General features: G+C 36.5%; 1 protein-coding gene across 1 annotated transcript in view; it reads left to right on the forward strand.

Moving 5' to 3' along the window:
- CFAP54 (cilia and flagella associated protein 54) overlaps positions 1-16,171 on the forward strand; it is a 113,708-nt gene that overhangs the window by 37,672 nt on the left and 59,865 nt on the right. Inside the window, exons 22-28 of the mRNA XM_065663998.1 lie at positions 2,740-2,832; positions 5,484-5,669; positions 6,672-6,814; positions 9,345-9,492; positions 10,873-11,028; positions 12,621-12,743; positions 14,876-15,016. Of these exons, the coding sequence (XP_065520070.1) occupies positions 2,740-2,832; positions 5,484-5,669; positions 6,672-6,814; positions 9,345-9,492; positions 10,873-11,028; positions 12,621-12,743; positions 14,876-15,016 (990 nt within the window). The remainder of the gene's footprint in view (positions 1-2,739; positions 2,833-5,483; positions 5,670-6,671; positions 6,815-9,344; positions 9,493-10,872; positions 11,029-12,620; positions 12,744-14,875; positions 15,017-16,171) is intronic.

Below are 16,171 nucleotides of genomic sequence, written 5' to 3' on the forward strand. Positions count from 1 at the left end.
CAGAGAGTTCCCCCTCTATGTAGAAAATTGTGGTGGTGGTCTCTGAGGGTCATTTACTTCTTCCAACAATCTTCATCACTTCTGGCACCCTTTGAAGCATGTGCAGTAGATGTTTATACCAGCTTAATTGGTTCGTTAACACCACAGACATAACAATCATCCTGTCCTTCTACTTATCAGTTAGCGTAGCTGCAGCCCATCGTGGACACCTGCCATTCCCAGATACTCCTTATACTTGCGTCCTGTTCTTCTAGCCTGTTTTTCTTACACTCATTTTGTACTAAGGTCATAGGGCCTGAAACTACGTCAACTACAACGGTTTATCTTGTACAAGAATTCTCAGTATGTTCTCTAGCTGTACTCTACTTTTTTTTTTTCTATGTATCATGCACCTCAGTAATTTTCCATTGCTACTGTTACAAAGCCATCAAACTTAACATTACTTAAAACTGATTCTAAAGGTTTATATATTCCATTTTGTAATTTTGTGCCCCCTCTTGTCTCAGCTGTGAAATTAGAATGGGCTGCTCAGGGCTTTATCCAGTCAGTTCTGAAAACCTTCAAGCATGGAGTCTGAACAGCTTCTCTAGGCAGCCTGCTCCAACAGGCCAAACTGTTCATGGCAAAACTTTTTTCCTTATGCAGAGTTGGAATCTCTCTTGCTTTGATTTACATCTGCTGTTTTTCTTCCTTCTACCATGTGCTACTGTGAAAAGCCTGGCTACATCTTCTTCATCACTTGCTTGCAGGCATTCAAGGCTAGGTTCCCCTACCTCTTCTCCAGCCCAGCTCCCTCAGCCTCTTCTTGCAGGGCTAGTGTGCCAGCTCCTAACCATCTTGGTGGTCCTCTGCTGTAATCTCTCTAGTTGTTCAACATTTCTTGTAACGATGGGGGACAGGAGGAAACTGACCATGGTGTATAGATGTAATTTAATAAGTGCAGAGCAGAGGGGAATAATCACATTCCTCAATCTCCTAACTGTATGTCTGTTAATACAGTTCAAGATGCTTTGAGGCTGCTTTGCTGCCAGACACACCACTGGCTCATGTTCAGCTTGCTGTCTAACATGACTCCCAGATCCTTTTGTGCTGCTCCCCAGCCTACCATCCTGTGTCCTTGCAAGGGATTCTTCCTTCCCAGGTGCAAGACTTTGCATTTGCCTTTGTTAAAATTCATGAGGTTCCTGTTGGCCCATTCCTCTGGACATTCTAGATCCCCCTGAATAGCAATCTTGCCCTCAACAATATCAGCTGTTTCCCTCAATTTGGCATCATCTGCAAACCTGGTGAGCGTGTGCTCATTTTTTTTCCTCAGGTCTTTGCTAAAGATATTAAACAAGGCAGGTCCCAGGATAGTCCACTGCAGTGGTCCACTTATTACCACTCTGCAGGTGGATTTCATAGTGATTTTGCAAGCTTCTTCAAAATAATGTGCTTAAACCCAGTAGAAACTCAAATTGTATTAACTGTGGTAAGAATGTTTCTGTGAACAGTGCTTTTATAACTTGCCGTTTTATTGCAGTTTGATTAGGAAATGTAAAATAAATTAATTAGGGGAAAGTTCTTAATTTTTATTCCTAACGAACATTAAATTTCAAAACAATAAATTCTTTAAAGAACAATAGTTCATCTGTTTCATTTCATTCAATACAGTTGAGCTAATGTAGCATATTTGGCCACTAGATAGCGCAATGCTATTATTAGTCTTGTAATTTGCTCTCAGAATTTACTAACTGGGTATTTAGGATTTAATTAGCTGTTTAGGATAAATGGATACTTAGGATTTAATTGGACATACATAGTTCTTGTAATGGAAGTCAAAGTTGCTAGAATTTCCTGATCTTTAAATTGCTTATTTGCTGAAAATAATCTCTTCTATTTCAATATCTCCTTCTGAAAAAGTCAGGATTCACTGCAAGAAAAATCAAGAAAAATATTTTAGCTGTACAGAATTTTTATGTGTTGAAAAATTACTTAATCTGCCAAACCTCCGGTCTGTTTAACTGTCTGCTGAAAGTAAAATAGTTAGTAGATTTTTGAAGCAGAAGTTTAACGCAAGTGTAAGATGTGTAATTTGCTGAAATTCATCTTCCCAATTCTGTAGAGATTAAATAAAAATTAGTTTCCAGGTTTGATCTTACTGGACATGACTGAGCAGTGATCCAGGACTGCATGGTCACATTCTTCCTTTGTTAAAGATATTGAAAGTGTAGATGATATGCCCAATGAGATTATCAACAGCTCAGTGGCATTAAAAGAACACTGATTTCAATACGAACTAAAACCACGGCTTGTTTAGGAAATATTACTGCATTACATCATATCTGCATTTCTGTTGCCTGCTTTTAGGGATATGTCCTCATGTCTTTTGCTGAATCAGATCCTGATGTCAGCTTTAGATGAATACCATTGCAAGGATCAAATAATGAACCTAGATGAGTTTAAATCTACAGGATGACCTGTAGAGTTTATGTTTTGGGATCGGTTTGAGGTATAGGGTAGCTCAAGTTAGGAGATAGCATAATGGAGAGTCATCTGCTTTAGCTGGCATTGTGATGCATCTAGTTGTCCAGCTAAATCAATTAATTACTGTTTCTAGTGCAGTTAGACTATACTTTTTTACACCTAAGTCTGGGATTTTTTTCAGAGGCTGTTTTCACAAAATTAGTGCATTCTACATAAGCAAAAGTTGGAAATACTATTATGTATCAACTTATTTTGTTCTCATTTTCTTCAAAGGTTTCGTGGTACAGTATTTTTGGCTCTGTAGCAGGAGGAAGTAATATGAAAGTAAGGTTAAATAATAATAAACTTCGAAATGCAGGAGAACAGGTAAGACAGAAGTAAAACTCCTCTAGGTCATTCTCTCTCCCTTAAAAAAAACCCCAACTTTCTCAATATATATATCTGACATCTTTTTTTAATCAAGTAACTGGCTAAGCGTTTGACAAACTTTTTGATCTTTATTTTAACCAATTGAATTTTGCTAGGCTGAAGGCATACCAAAACCCCCCAAAAGTTCTAGGAACCTTTTTTTGAATAATTATTTAAATTATTCAGAAGTTTCATGTTAGATAAGTCTCTGTACCTTGTGTTGTAACTCTGTTCTTCGAGCAATGTCTGAGAATTATAAAAGGAAAACAAATTCTGTGATGTATTTCTAAAGTGTGCCTCACACAGTACCCTTTCCAGGGATTTAAAAACAAAAGGCAGAAATTCTAAGCAGATATAAAATTTAATATTTTTCTTAATTGTGTAATTTCTATCAGATATTTCTTCCTAACAAGACCTTACCTTCCTTAATTCTGGCAACAGGATAATATAACACCTCAGTAATCTTCCTGTTCAGACATGATTGTGCTCTTTCCCTTTCATGCTGTGAACATATGGTATGACAAACAATCACTCACATCTTTCACAGAATCACAGAATCCCAAGGGTTGGAAGGGACCTCAAAAGATCATCTAGTCCAACCCCCCCACAAGAGCAGGGTAACCTACAGTACATCACACAGGAACTTGTCCAGGCGGGCCTTGAATATCTCCAGTGTAGGAGACTTCACAACCCCCCTGGGCAACCTGTTCCAGTGCTCTGTCACTCTTACATTAAAGAAGTTCTTCCTGATGTTAACGTGGAACTTCCTATGCTCCAGTTTACACCCATTGCCCCTTGTCCTATCACTGGATATCACTGAAAAAAGCCTATGACTGATCATGTGACTGTCTGAATACTCTTTTATATTATTTCTCCATTACAATTTGATGTTTTATTTTCTGAATTTGTTTGTGGGTTTTGTATTGTTTGTTTATTTTTTGTGTGTTTGTTGGTTTGGTTTGTTTTCTATTAGTATAGTTTTCTTCCTTTGATGAAAATGACCACAATCCACCCAAATACATTGCATTTTGGGTTTTAAGAAAGGAGCTTTAAGCTTTAGCACATCCTCTTCAGTAAAGTTTTACCATAACCTCCGATCTGAGTGATCGTTTTCATATCTGGAAATCTTCTTCATGAAGAGTTCTCCTCTTTGCAGGGCAGGTCTCTGTTTTGCATTGTGACCAGAATAATGATTTCAACCTCTTTTACTCAATGTTTCAAGCTTTCTTAGTTTTATGAGCAAGCTTTATACTGACACTGATTGACTTTTCTTTGGTAATGGAAAGGAAATCTTTCCCTTTGTGCCTGTTCCCCCATTTACTCCCCAAAAAAGAAGGTGTATAAAAAGAGGTATGTGTTGCTACTGGCAATAGAGGTTTTGATGTTATTCTTTATATTTTATTATCAAATCCAGAGAATCAAGCTTCCTGAGATGTTCAGTGAGCTAGTTTCAATATACTGTCCTGCTCCATGTGGATTAAGTGTTCTATTGAAGACTTATACCTCACTGCTAGCTGTTCATACTGTGAACTTGCTGCAATCCATCCAAACCACTGACTGTCCTAGGTCTGGCAGTCATGAGAATTGTGCAGATCTGTGGTTATCCATATGCCTCAGTAATGGAACTTCTGGTTGCTTTAGGATATGGGATATGCTTTTGCAAAACACTGATATGCAGACAAAGTCACTGTCTGCCTGCTCCATGGAAAAGGTTTAGAATTCTTCGTGGTAGAATGATCTATCAAACTATCAATGTGAGAAAAGCTTGCTCTAAAAGGAAACCTCAGACTGTCTTACACTAATATCTGATCTTCTGGTTCAGCCCCAGCATTTGAAGGGATTTCTGTTGTTCAGAGGTCTGCTTACGAAGACCAGACAGTATTTGAGTACGAGCACTGTGTTGATGCTACATTACAATTATCTTGTTTCTTATGTTATGCTTCAGTCACTATGTCAGTTTTCTTGTTTCAAGACTAAAAGTTTCCTTTGCATTATGTTGTCCTGGTTATGGAGGGGAAGGTGGAAAAGCCTGTCAAGAGTGAGCTGTGATGTTAAAATGCAGCTAGAGAATTATTTGAAGGAAAAATGAAGAGAAGATCATGAAAATATGTTGTTTCTTTCACAAACTCCCAAGTTATGTTAATGGTGCTGAGAGGACCTGAGACATCCTCTGCCCATAGCTAACACATGCATGTGGTGTGTATGAATGAGAGCCGTATGTTCTTTCTATAGAAGCACAGATCAGGGCTAGAATGTTTCCAGCTCAATGACTGCAAGCATGCACACTTGCGTTATGCATGTGCAAATGGACAAACCTGTCTTAGAGAAATTCTAGGTCCTGGTACTTCCCTATTCTCTTAGGTTATGTGCTCTGTATAGTCAACTGCATTCCAGAGAAAACCAATACTTTTTTCCCTGTCATTTCATTGTTTTCTGATTGTCTTCAAGAACCTAATATGACGTGGAAACATGATATATCTCTTAATCTATGTTGTACTTTGATTGTATCCATGACTATTAAATAATATATTTAACAATAAAAGTTTAGAATTTGAGATTTGTTTTTGATATGTACAGTGTATGTAACCAGAAAATATTTTTATTGGTAGATACCAGCTGATGGGAAAAGCCTCTTGGAAATACAAGGCTTAGAACCCAATGAGAAATACATATTTGCAGTTGCAGCATATTCTTCTGATGGAAAACTTATTGGTGATGCTATTGGGGAAATGACTAAGCCAATCCTTGCCTATCAGCCTCTTTCTGTTACTACTGTTCGAGCCTATCTAACTCAGGTAGGGTTAGAGTCTTTGATAATAAACATATAGTTTAATATGATTTAATTACTTGTTTTCACTTGTAGATTTAAAAATTCTTCTGGTAAAAACTCAAGCCTTTCTTGACAAAAGCTTGATAGGCACAAATCACAATTTTAATGTAACAAATGGTATATTTGAGTGACTCTCTTCTTAATTGGAAATTCCAGCTTAAGGGGAAAGATGTCTCTCAGCTAGTTTTCTTATCCCTATTCCTGTTTTTTGGTCTGCATTTAACTTCTTTCTTCTTTTTTATAATTTATTTTTTCATTTTTGTGATTGAGACAAAATGCTAGTAATCAACTTATTAGTCATTACAATATGGGATGAAAAATGTGATTGAACTTGCCAGGTAGCAAATCCAGTCATTTTCATATTGAAATAATTTTTGTAGTGTCTTGTGGAAGACCAAAAAGGCTCTGTCAGACCTTTATCTTATTTTTCTCTATTCTTCATGAAAAAGATTTAAACCAGATTGTGACAGGGGGAAAAATGAAATTGTCTGCCTCTATAGATCAGATCGTGGGGAACAGTTAGAAGATTTCCTAAAATTTTCCAAAGCAGGAGGCATCCACGTGAGTTTTTGCCTACTTGTGCAGCTCCGTTTACATCCCATTATACAGAGCAGCAGGGCATTCTGCAGTATTAGCAAAAGTCAAATGAACATAAATGAAATAATACACCTTCAGAAAATGCAGCACAATACCTATAAAGTATTCCACACAGGGCTGTTACATCTTTGGTTAGCAGTCAAGAAACTCCTTTGCCTTCTCTGGTGCTAATTCTGAAGGCAGAATAATATTGGTAGAATCATATTGCTACTACATGTGTTTTATTCAAATATGTCAGAATATTCTTTGAGAAATGTTAATTTACAAGTTGGTGGGCTAAAAACCTTTTTTGATACTATAATCACATTTGGGTTGGTTATTTGATGAACATGGAAACTTGTTTGGTTTTCTCTTTTAAATTTTTTTGTAGGTAGCCTATCAGACGGGTAACTACACATTAGCCAGAGAGGCATTTTCACCAATGTGGAATTATTTTGTTTCACATTCTTCTCCACTGCCTGCCAATGCAGCTGTTATTTCTGCAAGTAGTAATTTGACTATAGCTGAAAACAGGTAACAAATTTAGAAAATAGTTAATTATAGGTATGCACATTTTATTTTAACGAGTACCAGGCTGTGAAATTTTGTTCAGACTTGCAATATGAAAAACAGTCTGAAAAAAAAGAAAGGGTGTGAAATGTGTTTTAAAAATATGGCGGTTTATAATTAGCAGAGAATTTCTGTTATTTATGTAACTGCTGTCATTTATACACCTAATTTTTGATGATGATATTTTTCTTAAGATAATTTGGAACCTTTATGAAGTGGGTATTAATTCTGTATGATTCATTTTCATATGTGAAATATGTTATATGCATTGGGTTCTTGACTTTCCAACTAAGGGGGCAGTAGAATTCAGAAACTGTGAAAATTTTGTCCAGAACACAACCCAAAATAAATAAATACTTGGTAATTTTGTTTTGGAATGGCTATATAAATCTGTTAATAATCTTTGAATATGCTGAAGTGCTTTGGAAGAGATATTTAAGATTAATCCGTTTCAAATGTTCAACCATAATGTTATAGGTTTTTCATTATGACAAATCCCAGCTAGGAATTACATGGTTGCAGTTACTGAAATTCAGTAGATCCAAATGCAAAAATAAATCAAAACTTAATTAATTCCCTGATAAAAGAAAGAGACTTGTATAAAATAATAGACATGGAATATTATAATTATTAAATTATTGTAAATGTTAGTCAACTGCTTATAATTTGATAATGAATTAACATCCAACATAACTGAACACAAATCATCATCTTCACTTGTGTAGAATTCTTTTTAGATTAATCCTTTCATTAGGAAAGTTTTGGCAAGTTTGTTGAAGAGGAATGAGCAAGTTTTTCATCATCTCCATTTCAGTTTGACAGATTGGAATAGTCTTGCAACCACAGTGACAAGCAGGAATCTTATTGCATGTGTATCAATAGTTCTTGAATGTTTCAAGAATTAAACAATAAATAAATAAATAAAACTATTTCAAGAAATAGATATGGGGATTTTCTAAAAGCTTTTTCAATATACTTTTGTTTCCACTTTACAGATAAAATAATTGGTAATCAGCTATTCTGAGACATGTAATGTAGCTAGCGTCTACTCTATATTGTTTTGATATAGTTGCCTCAGAGCCCATGGTTTTCTCATGGTAATGCTGTTTGGATGCAAGCAGATTATGTAGGTTTGTGTGTGCCTTGAATCCTGCTACAGGATCAAGTAACGTGTCTAAGCATACTTGTTACTTGGTGCTCAGCCAGGCCACTAGTGTGTATCCTCTCTGTCTTTCAAGTGCCACTATGCGTCTGATACTAGGCATACAAATTTACCAGGGGTCTTGAAGTTACATGCCATAAGAGCATTTGGGATTTACAGGCAGCCTGTGGATTGCATTGATGCAAGCAGATAATCACTAGACATCGTATTTCGTGAGTATGTGGATGTTTTAAATCTACCCCTGGGCTAGGCAACAAAGCAGGAATGCAAGTCTGGTCACTGTGCTTTGCTTTTTTTCACACTTGTTTTTTATTAATCGTTTTTCCTAGCAGTTCTTTTGTATTATTTTTTTTTTAAGCACATACAGCTCAAGAGATGACATTTGAATGGAGCTGCTTTCAGATAAATCAAATGAAGAAGGAACTTTTAAATAGACAGGCAAACGGTTTAATGGATTTGGCTTTTCTGACAGTTATGTCCAAGCATTTTTTTTTTTTTTAATAACTTTTATGGAAGATTCTCAAAGCTGCGGTATCAGACCTAAAATGAGGCAGTTTCACTGATCGATAGCCGAGAAATTAGGCTAGTTTGAAAATGCATAGGACTTAAAGAGACAGTAGAGGGAGCTGGAAGGAAAGAAAACCTCTTGTTTTCAGCCAGAAGGCCTGTTGATATCTTGGTAATGTCAAGTTATGTGAATGTGTCTATTTCATCTCTTTTTTTTTGAGGTTCAGTCTCTTTTAGGAAATACAGCTGATGAGAAGGAGAAATTTCTTTCTTATGCTTTAAAATTATAGGACTTTTCCTGTTACAGTATTTAAAAATAATGCAATGCCTCCCTATCGTTAGGGAAGGAAAACAAAACAAGAAAACTCACTAACAACAAAAAAGCATGCAGAAGAAATCAGATTCTTTTGAGACTTGTAATACAGGCAACCAGTGATGGAAAGGAGTCTGTTACTAATACTTAGTACTGGACTTCACAATTGCTTGAGTCATTGTTGGGAGTACAGAAAAAGGCTGTATGCAAGGAGACAGTTAAATAAGCTGTAGCATCACAAGTTTTCAAAGTAAGTGTTACTTGCTTTGAAATCAGAAGAAACAACTACGGAAAAGTTCTCTTAGGATTGTAGAAGGTGGACAAAAAGTTTGAAAAGGTGTCTTTATCCTTTTATTTATATTAGAAATGTTAAGCATTTTTTTTTCAGGTTTATATATAAATCTTATTTCCAGAAGTAGCAACAGTAAGGCTTTTTGTCCAGTTTCAGGCATGCGATATCTGAATCATCATTAACACGCTTTTACCATTCTTTTGCTTTTTTTATTTTGTAGGTTACGTTTTGAAGCTCTATCTCAGAATTCTCTTATTACCTTGAAACTCTTTCTGAGGAGTATCCTTGTTGTTTGTGACATTAATGTCATGGAACGAGCACTCTTCTGTGATTCCATCTGTTCCCATGAGATACTTTATAAGGAACAAGTATGTGTGTCTTAAAATAACATGCTGGACAGGCTGAGAAAGTTGGGGCTATTCAACCTGGAGAAGAGAAGGCTGTGTGGAGACCTCATAGCAGCCTTCTAAGTATCTGAAGGGGGCCTACAGGGATGCCAGAGAGGGACTCTTCATCAGGGATTCCAGTGTTAGGACAAGGGCTAATGGGTTCAAACTTAAACAAGAGAATTTCAGGTTAGATATAAGGAAGAAGTTCTTTACTGTGAGGGTGGTGAGGCACTGAAAGAGGTTGCCCAAAGACATGGCGAATGCTCCATCCCTGGCAGTGTTCAAGGCCAGGCTAAACAGAGCCTTGGGCAATGTGGTCTAGTGTGAGGTGTCCTTGCCCATGGCAACAGGGTTGGAACTAGATGATCTTAAGGCCCTTTCCAACCCAAACCATTCCATGATTCTGTGATTTGATTTTAGTTTTTGATCAGCTTTATTTCATCATTGCAGTACAAATGTTGCAACGTAGTAGTCCTGTTTAATAGAATACTTAATTTCCTGTGAGTACCTGGTCTTTTTTTCTGAAGTATTTGAGTAGCTGTTGGTTATTTTGTATCCTGCTGGGAAGATGGTTTCTGAATCAGTTATTGTCTAATCCAAAGCCCGCTGATTCCAACTGAGGAAGGATTTTCCTTCACTTCAGTGGTGGCAGAGTACAATTTAAGTATTAATTATAATAATTGTTATTTTTGTCCTAGTAAGAGGCAACTTGGATTTTTAATTTTAAAAATTTCTGCTATTTAATACATACATATTTTATTAATATAGGCATTCTATCTTCTATTAGTTTTAATATACTAAGCTTCTTTTATCTTATTTCAGACTTTCTTGTAGGATAATGGCATGTTAATGACACAAAAGCTTTATTTTTTCTTTGGATAGCCAAGCTTTTCTTCTGTAGTTTTACATTATTATTTCACTCTTTCTTGGCTGAAATAGTTGTCTTGTAAAAATCCAAGCATGCGATTACTCAGTGACTTTACTGGATCTGCTAACACATGCAAGAACTCCAGCGATAGCTGGAAGGGAAAGGAAGGAGTATTTATTCTTCCCTCACCTAGTCTGAGAGTTTAGTATGTGAAATTTCCACTCCACACAGGCTGAGGTTATTAACTGGGCTTTGTAGATTATATGGGCAAATTCAGAGGGCACAATTAGGTGATTTCCTATAGAATCATGTATAATGTTGGTTTTGTTCATATACTTCTAACAGGTATCAATGTAAATTCATTTTTAAACTTTCATCTTACTTACTCCTTACACTGCTTTTTAAACTGCAATAATGTGTCTTCTTTCACTCTGAAATGATTTAAAACAACATAATTTATATTTGAATCAAAATGTGTTTTTCTTCTGCAGGTTGCTAGATTAGCAGAATGTGAAAGATTGACTGTGGCAATTGAACTTAGCAATTGGTTGAATGATGCAAGTTACACCCTACAGTCTGTTGTACAATGTTATGGTCTCCTTGCTCCAATTATTTATCACAAGATTTCTTCAGTGCCAGTAGTTCAGGTGAGAGCATTTTAAGGCAAAGCACCTGGCATCCAAGTCCTGCAGTTACAGCGATTCAAATTAATCTTAGAATGGAGTAGGAGAGCTAAATATCTAGGCTTTGAGTTCTTAGTAGCTTCTGAAAAGTAGCTCTTTCTGAAAGAAAAGCCTTTTATGATTTTATATGTCCACAATGCATATGTGTTCCATGTAAGGTGTACTGATTCTGCTTTTAGATATGCTAAAGTAGCTGCAGAATACCGATTGTTTCTTCAGGACAATTTGTTGGTATTTTTAAAATAGTCAAGTAACTTCTACTTGAATGCTATATGCAGATGGCAATTTTGAGGAAAGAAAAGCAGCATTTGCTTATGGCTTTTTTTGGAATGTTTGCTTCATATACAGTTTTTATCTTAAATAAGAAGGCTATACAATATTTTGATAATGCAGTCTCTAGTTTTCAGGCATGTGTTCCTTTCTAGAAGCAAGCACCTTCTTTTTGAAAACAGAGTACCTGAATCCTATCCTAACCTTTCTGAAGCAGCAGATGTGGGGGTCTTTACACCCAATAATGATACAGTAGAAATAAGCAAGTTTCCCCCTGTAATGATGTAGTTTTTCAGGAAGCAGCAGTAACAGCATGTTTGGCTTGTGATGTAGGAAGAGGTGACTGCAGTGCATGAAAGGCACAGATTAGCAGCATCTGAACATGGCAGACAGAACAAGGTGTTGATAAGAGGATCCAGTGAGAGTCTGAAGCAAGTGATGTTACTGGGCTGGCCTATGGTCCATCTAGGAGGAAAAAGCAGGAGCTTCAGGAGTTGGAGCTATAGGGGACAAGGCTACAACACAGATCCATTGTCTATCTGGGAGACAGGACTGAAGACCAGCACAACTATACCATAGCTGAAGCAGGGACTGAAGGATTCTGTCTGACCTTAGCTGGGGCTCCTGGGGCCCTGGGGAGAAGGTGTGAGAGGAAGCCCCAAGTGAGCCTGCTCAGGGAATTACTATTGGGGCATTCAGGGCCCTGAGAAGATTTTAGGAAAAAGCAATAGACCTATTTGCATACAGGGTTAGTCTCTCACTTAAGAAGTTGTCTGTGATCACCTGCTAAACACAACTAGCCACTGGAAATGGCTCATGTTTCCTATTTAAAGGGAAGAATAATTTAGTCACATGTTATTTTCATGTCTGATGGACAAAAATGGGGGAAAGAAATCTTCTATTTTTAGAACATACTGGAAACCTTTTCTTTCATTTAAAATTCTGACCAGCTCAATATATTTTTAGGCAGTCCTCTACTAGGAGGATGTCATCTCGTTGAATTAAGCATTCTTTGATTTCACATTAATTAAATCAGCAAAAAACCTTAATATCTGTGATTTCATGTGAACATGTAATTTATTGCAATGGGCTGTGGTTGAAATCTTGACACTGTTAAATTAAATGGAAATTTTATTATTGGCTTTCATAGAGCTAGCATTTCATCCTATACGTTTGATTTCTATGTATTTTTGAAATTTGCCATCAAATACAGTATGTCATACAGAGGTACAAGCTTGTAAATGTGTTACAGACTCCAGACTTCGTTTTAACCCTTGTATTTGCAGATCCTCATTAAGTGCTTGGCTGTCCTTCAAGAAATTCCAAGTGCTACTTTGCAGAGGACGCAGGCAGGATGTTATGAAAGCATTCAGCATATGATAGCTTGTACTTCATTTTATACAGCAAAGGTATGGTGTGTGGTGTTGTGCCTATAGCTTGATTTAAGGTACAGCTCATGTCATTTAGAGAATAAAAAAAAAAAGTATAGCACACTGGCCTACAGAGTGATATCTTAGAGAAGTGGCATTCTTAAATGGTAAGGGTACAGAAATATTTGTTAGTATCTTTCAGTGCATTTTATATAATGACATTTTGACTTTTTAATAGAATTGAGAACTTTCGCTTGTTCAGAAGATAGGCTGTAACTATTAGCCTGCAACATAAAATCTGAGTTTTATATCATTGTGTTTATTTTTACATTTAAGGTAGTACTATTTTCAATAAGGCTTATATGTAATAGATAAATTTACAAGTTTATTTACTCCAAATAGGCCATATTTGTAGTTCTAATCAGATTGCTATATCTGTCTTATTTGCTAATCAGGTACAAGAGACTATATTATTCGGTCCCACATGCTGGCAGGTACATAAACACCTTGACTTTTAGCAATAACACATATCTGTAGATTAAATTTATGATTCAGATACCCAATCTGTTTAGTGAGATTAGGAGAAACATGGCAATGGTAGGATTTTTATCTCAGGTATAGAGACATGCTAGATGATAAATGTACCTGCCATGATAAATGTAGGATGCTGAAACAGTCAGCTTTTCTCCAGGTTTGAGTACACCTTGGCTATGAGCTCAAACTGAAGCTGAGCTGTGCCTGATGCTTTGAGAGATTCCCCGGTGTTCTGGATCTCTGTGCTCACCTCACAAGACCAAATCAGTATCAAATATCCTTAAAAGTGCACTGCAAGGAGGCCAGTTTTCATTCCTTTTATAAAGATGAGTATTTTAAGCCTCAGTGCTGTCATTTTCTTTGTATTGATCAGTTATTTCATGGCTGTGAGGGCAGTGTCAGGGCATGGTGAGGGCTGGGAAGCTGGGAGCCAAGGGCAATGCTGTGGCTGGCAGAGCAGCATCTGGCAGTCAGGTTCAGCTGGGAGTGTAGATCATCGGGTGAGTTTGTTGTGATGAGGCTGGTCTGAGCTGAAGCTGGGAAGTCAATACACAGGTCAGGATCAGGTCTAGTGAGGGTAGCTAGGGTCAGACACAGCCCAGCAGTCTATTTCCACAGTGATGGAAGCAGTCTGAGGTCAAGCTGAGGAGTCAGTCCGTGGGTCAGATATCCAGACCAGTGAATGCACTGCCAGGCCCAGGTGTTGCTTGGAGCATGCTGGAGACCAGCATTCCTGTCACACGGGACTTGGCAGGGATGTTAGGCTCAGGCCTGAGCTGAAAGGAAGCTCCTGGCCCGTGGCGGAAGAGCCCAAGTGAAGGCTATCAAGGCCTATAAAGCCTATTAAAAACCTTTAAACCTTGATCTAGTGTTCATTTGTTGTTGGATTCCCCAGTGAAATGGCTGTCTGCTGGTACTGATGATTTTTTTTTCCTTGGAGATAGCATTTCAATAGAATAGCATACAGAATAGCAAGCAGAATAAATGAATTGCAAATGCTTCTGATTAATCCATGGTATATGGTTTTCCGCTGAATTACAGTCATGCCGTGTGCTGTATTTATCCTAAAGTAATCTATATACATATTTTGTATCCCAGAGACAAACAACCTAACATTAAGTTATCTTACACATAGTAGAAGCACTTTGGCCTTTAGAGCTCTATCTAAAGAAGATAAAGCCATATAAAAACATTCCTTATTCTGTTCATTTATAAATATCATAATTTAAAAAATAAATTTCACCACTTCTTTCACTAATACAGCTGGGATTTTCAAATGTGCACTTGATACCAGAGAAGTAAATGAGGATCATTTAGTTGCCCTTTATATTCTTTGATAGCAGTACTGCCTGAGAACAGGAAGAATGTCAATCACAGCAATAGATACTTCTGTTTAAATCTTTCTATTCTCTGAGGGCTAGGTTAAGCAGAAGTAGAAACATGGATGAAATTTCTGCAATTCCAATTATTTTACAAGGCCTATAGTGCTGGGTTTTTTTTTTATGAAAAGAAACTTAAATATTGAGTAATTAATTTCTGTTTATAATATTCATGCATTTTGACAATTATAAGTAGACAATAATGAAACATTACCTGTTATGTAAAACAACAATATATAACAGATGATTCTTTAATAGGTGCTGCGTGCATGGAAAGAATATGAACTAGCAGTAATTATTGTTAACTATGGGAAAAAGTTATTGAATTGCTCACCAACCTCACTCTGCCTGTCAGGAGCTATGAAAACTGAAGAATCACACTATGACAAAGAATTTAAAGTAATTGCTCTGATTTTTACTCTTTCTTTTATATTGTATTCTGTTTTTTTGAAGACTACTTTTTTAAAGTTTTTATTTTAGAAGTGATTGTATGGAATAAAAGTTTCCTTGTAGAATTAGAGTTCCAGTTGCAGATTGCAGTGGGAACAGGGTCTCATTGTGTTGAGCTGGAGAGGGGTTAGCAATATTGCACAGCAGTGAGGATCCTGCATATATTTATACAAGCATTCCTAACTGATTTTCACATATAGTTCCCAGGAATACATTGTTAGATAGAAAAAATACTTAAGAAATTGTGTAACTGAAGAAGAGCAAAAATATCCCAAATAATGAAGAAACTTAACCTCTCAGTTTGTATAGCAGCTGCTTGAAATAGTCCTAATAAGAGTAAATTAACAATTGTGAAGACTGAATAATAGTTCTCAGTGTAGGAAGAACTTTCAACCTCCAAGACCTTAATACTTAAATTACAGAGAGATGCAGGAGGTTGTGAGGATTTCCTGCAACTTGAAATAAGAGTAAAATGTTGATCTCCATACTTTTCTGTCTGATTTTTCTTTAAATAATTTTATGTTTTACTGGAGAGGATATTTGAAAAAGAGAGGAAAGTAGCAATAGTGGGAGAAGAAAGGTAGTGTGAGCATGAAACTGAGATGTATTAAAGAGAGGGACAAAAAAGTCAATCAGCTTACAGGGAAGAGTTTCTGTAAGAAAATTTGTAGGACCCAGAACAAAATTTTCTTCACTGTTTATTACTGAGTTTGTTAGCTACTCACAGGTTCATATAAAAAAATAGAAAGGAATCTAAGATCATAGGAACAATTTAATATCTTGAGCCAAGTAGAGCTGAATGAAAAGTTACATTTTCACCCAAGTGAAAAAAAAGCCAAACAAAGAACTTTCTTTCCAAAGGAAGATTTTCATTTCTGTAGGCAGTAAATAATTTACATAAAATTATTTTTTCTGGAAACCAACATATTTTGTCAAACAATTTGTTCAAATATGTTATTGTAGCATGTGCGACTTCCCTAAAAATCTGTTTGGTGGCAGAGCAACTTCACTCAGTCCCTTAGAGATAAGCAAGAATGAAGCATGGCTCGGTTTTTGAAGACGTACCAAAAAATTCATGAACGTATATTTTATTTCAGTTTAAAA

Source organism: Lathamus discolor, chromosome 1, assembly GCF_037157495.1.
Source record: "Lathamus discolor isolate bLatDis1 chromosome 1, bLatDis1.hap1, whole genome shotgun sequence".
Taxonomy (NCBI): domain Eukaryota; kingdom Metazoa; phylum Chordata; class Aves; order Psittaciformes; family Psittacidae; genus Lathamus; species Lathamus discolor.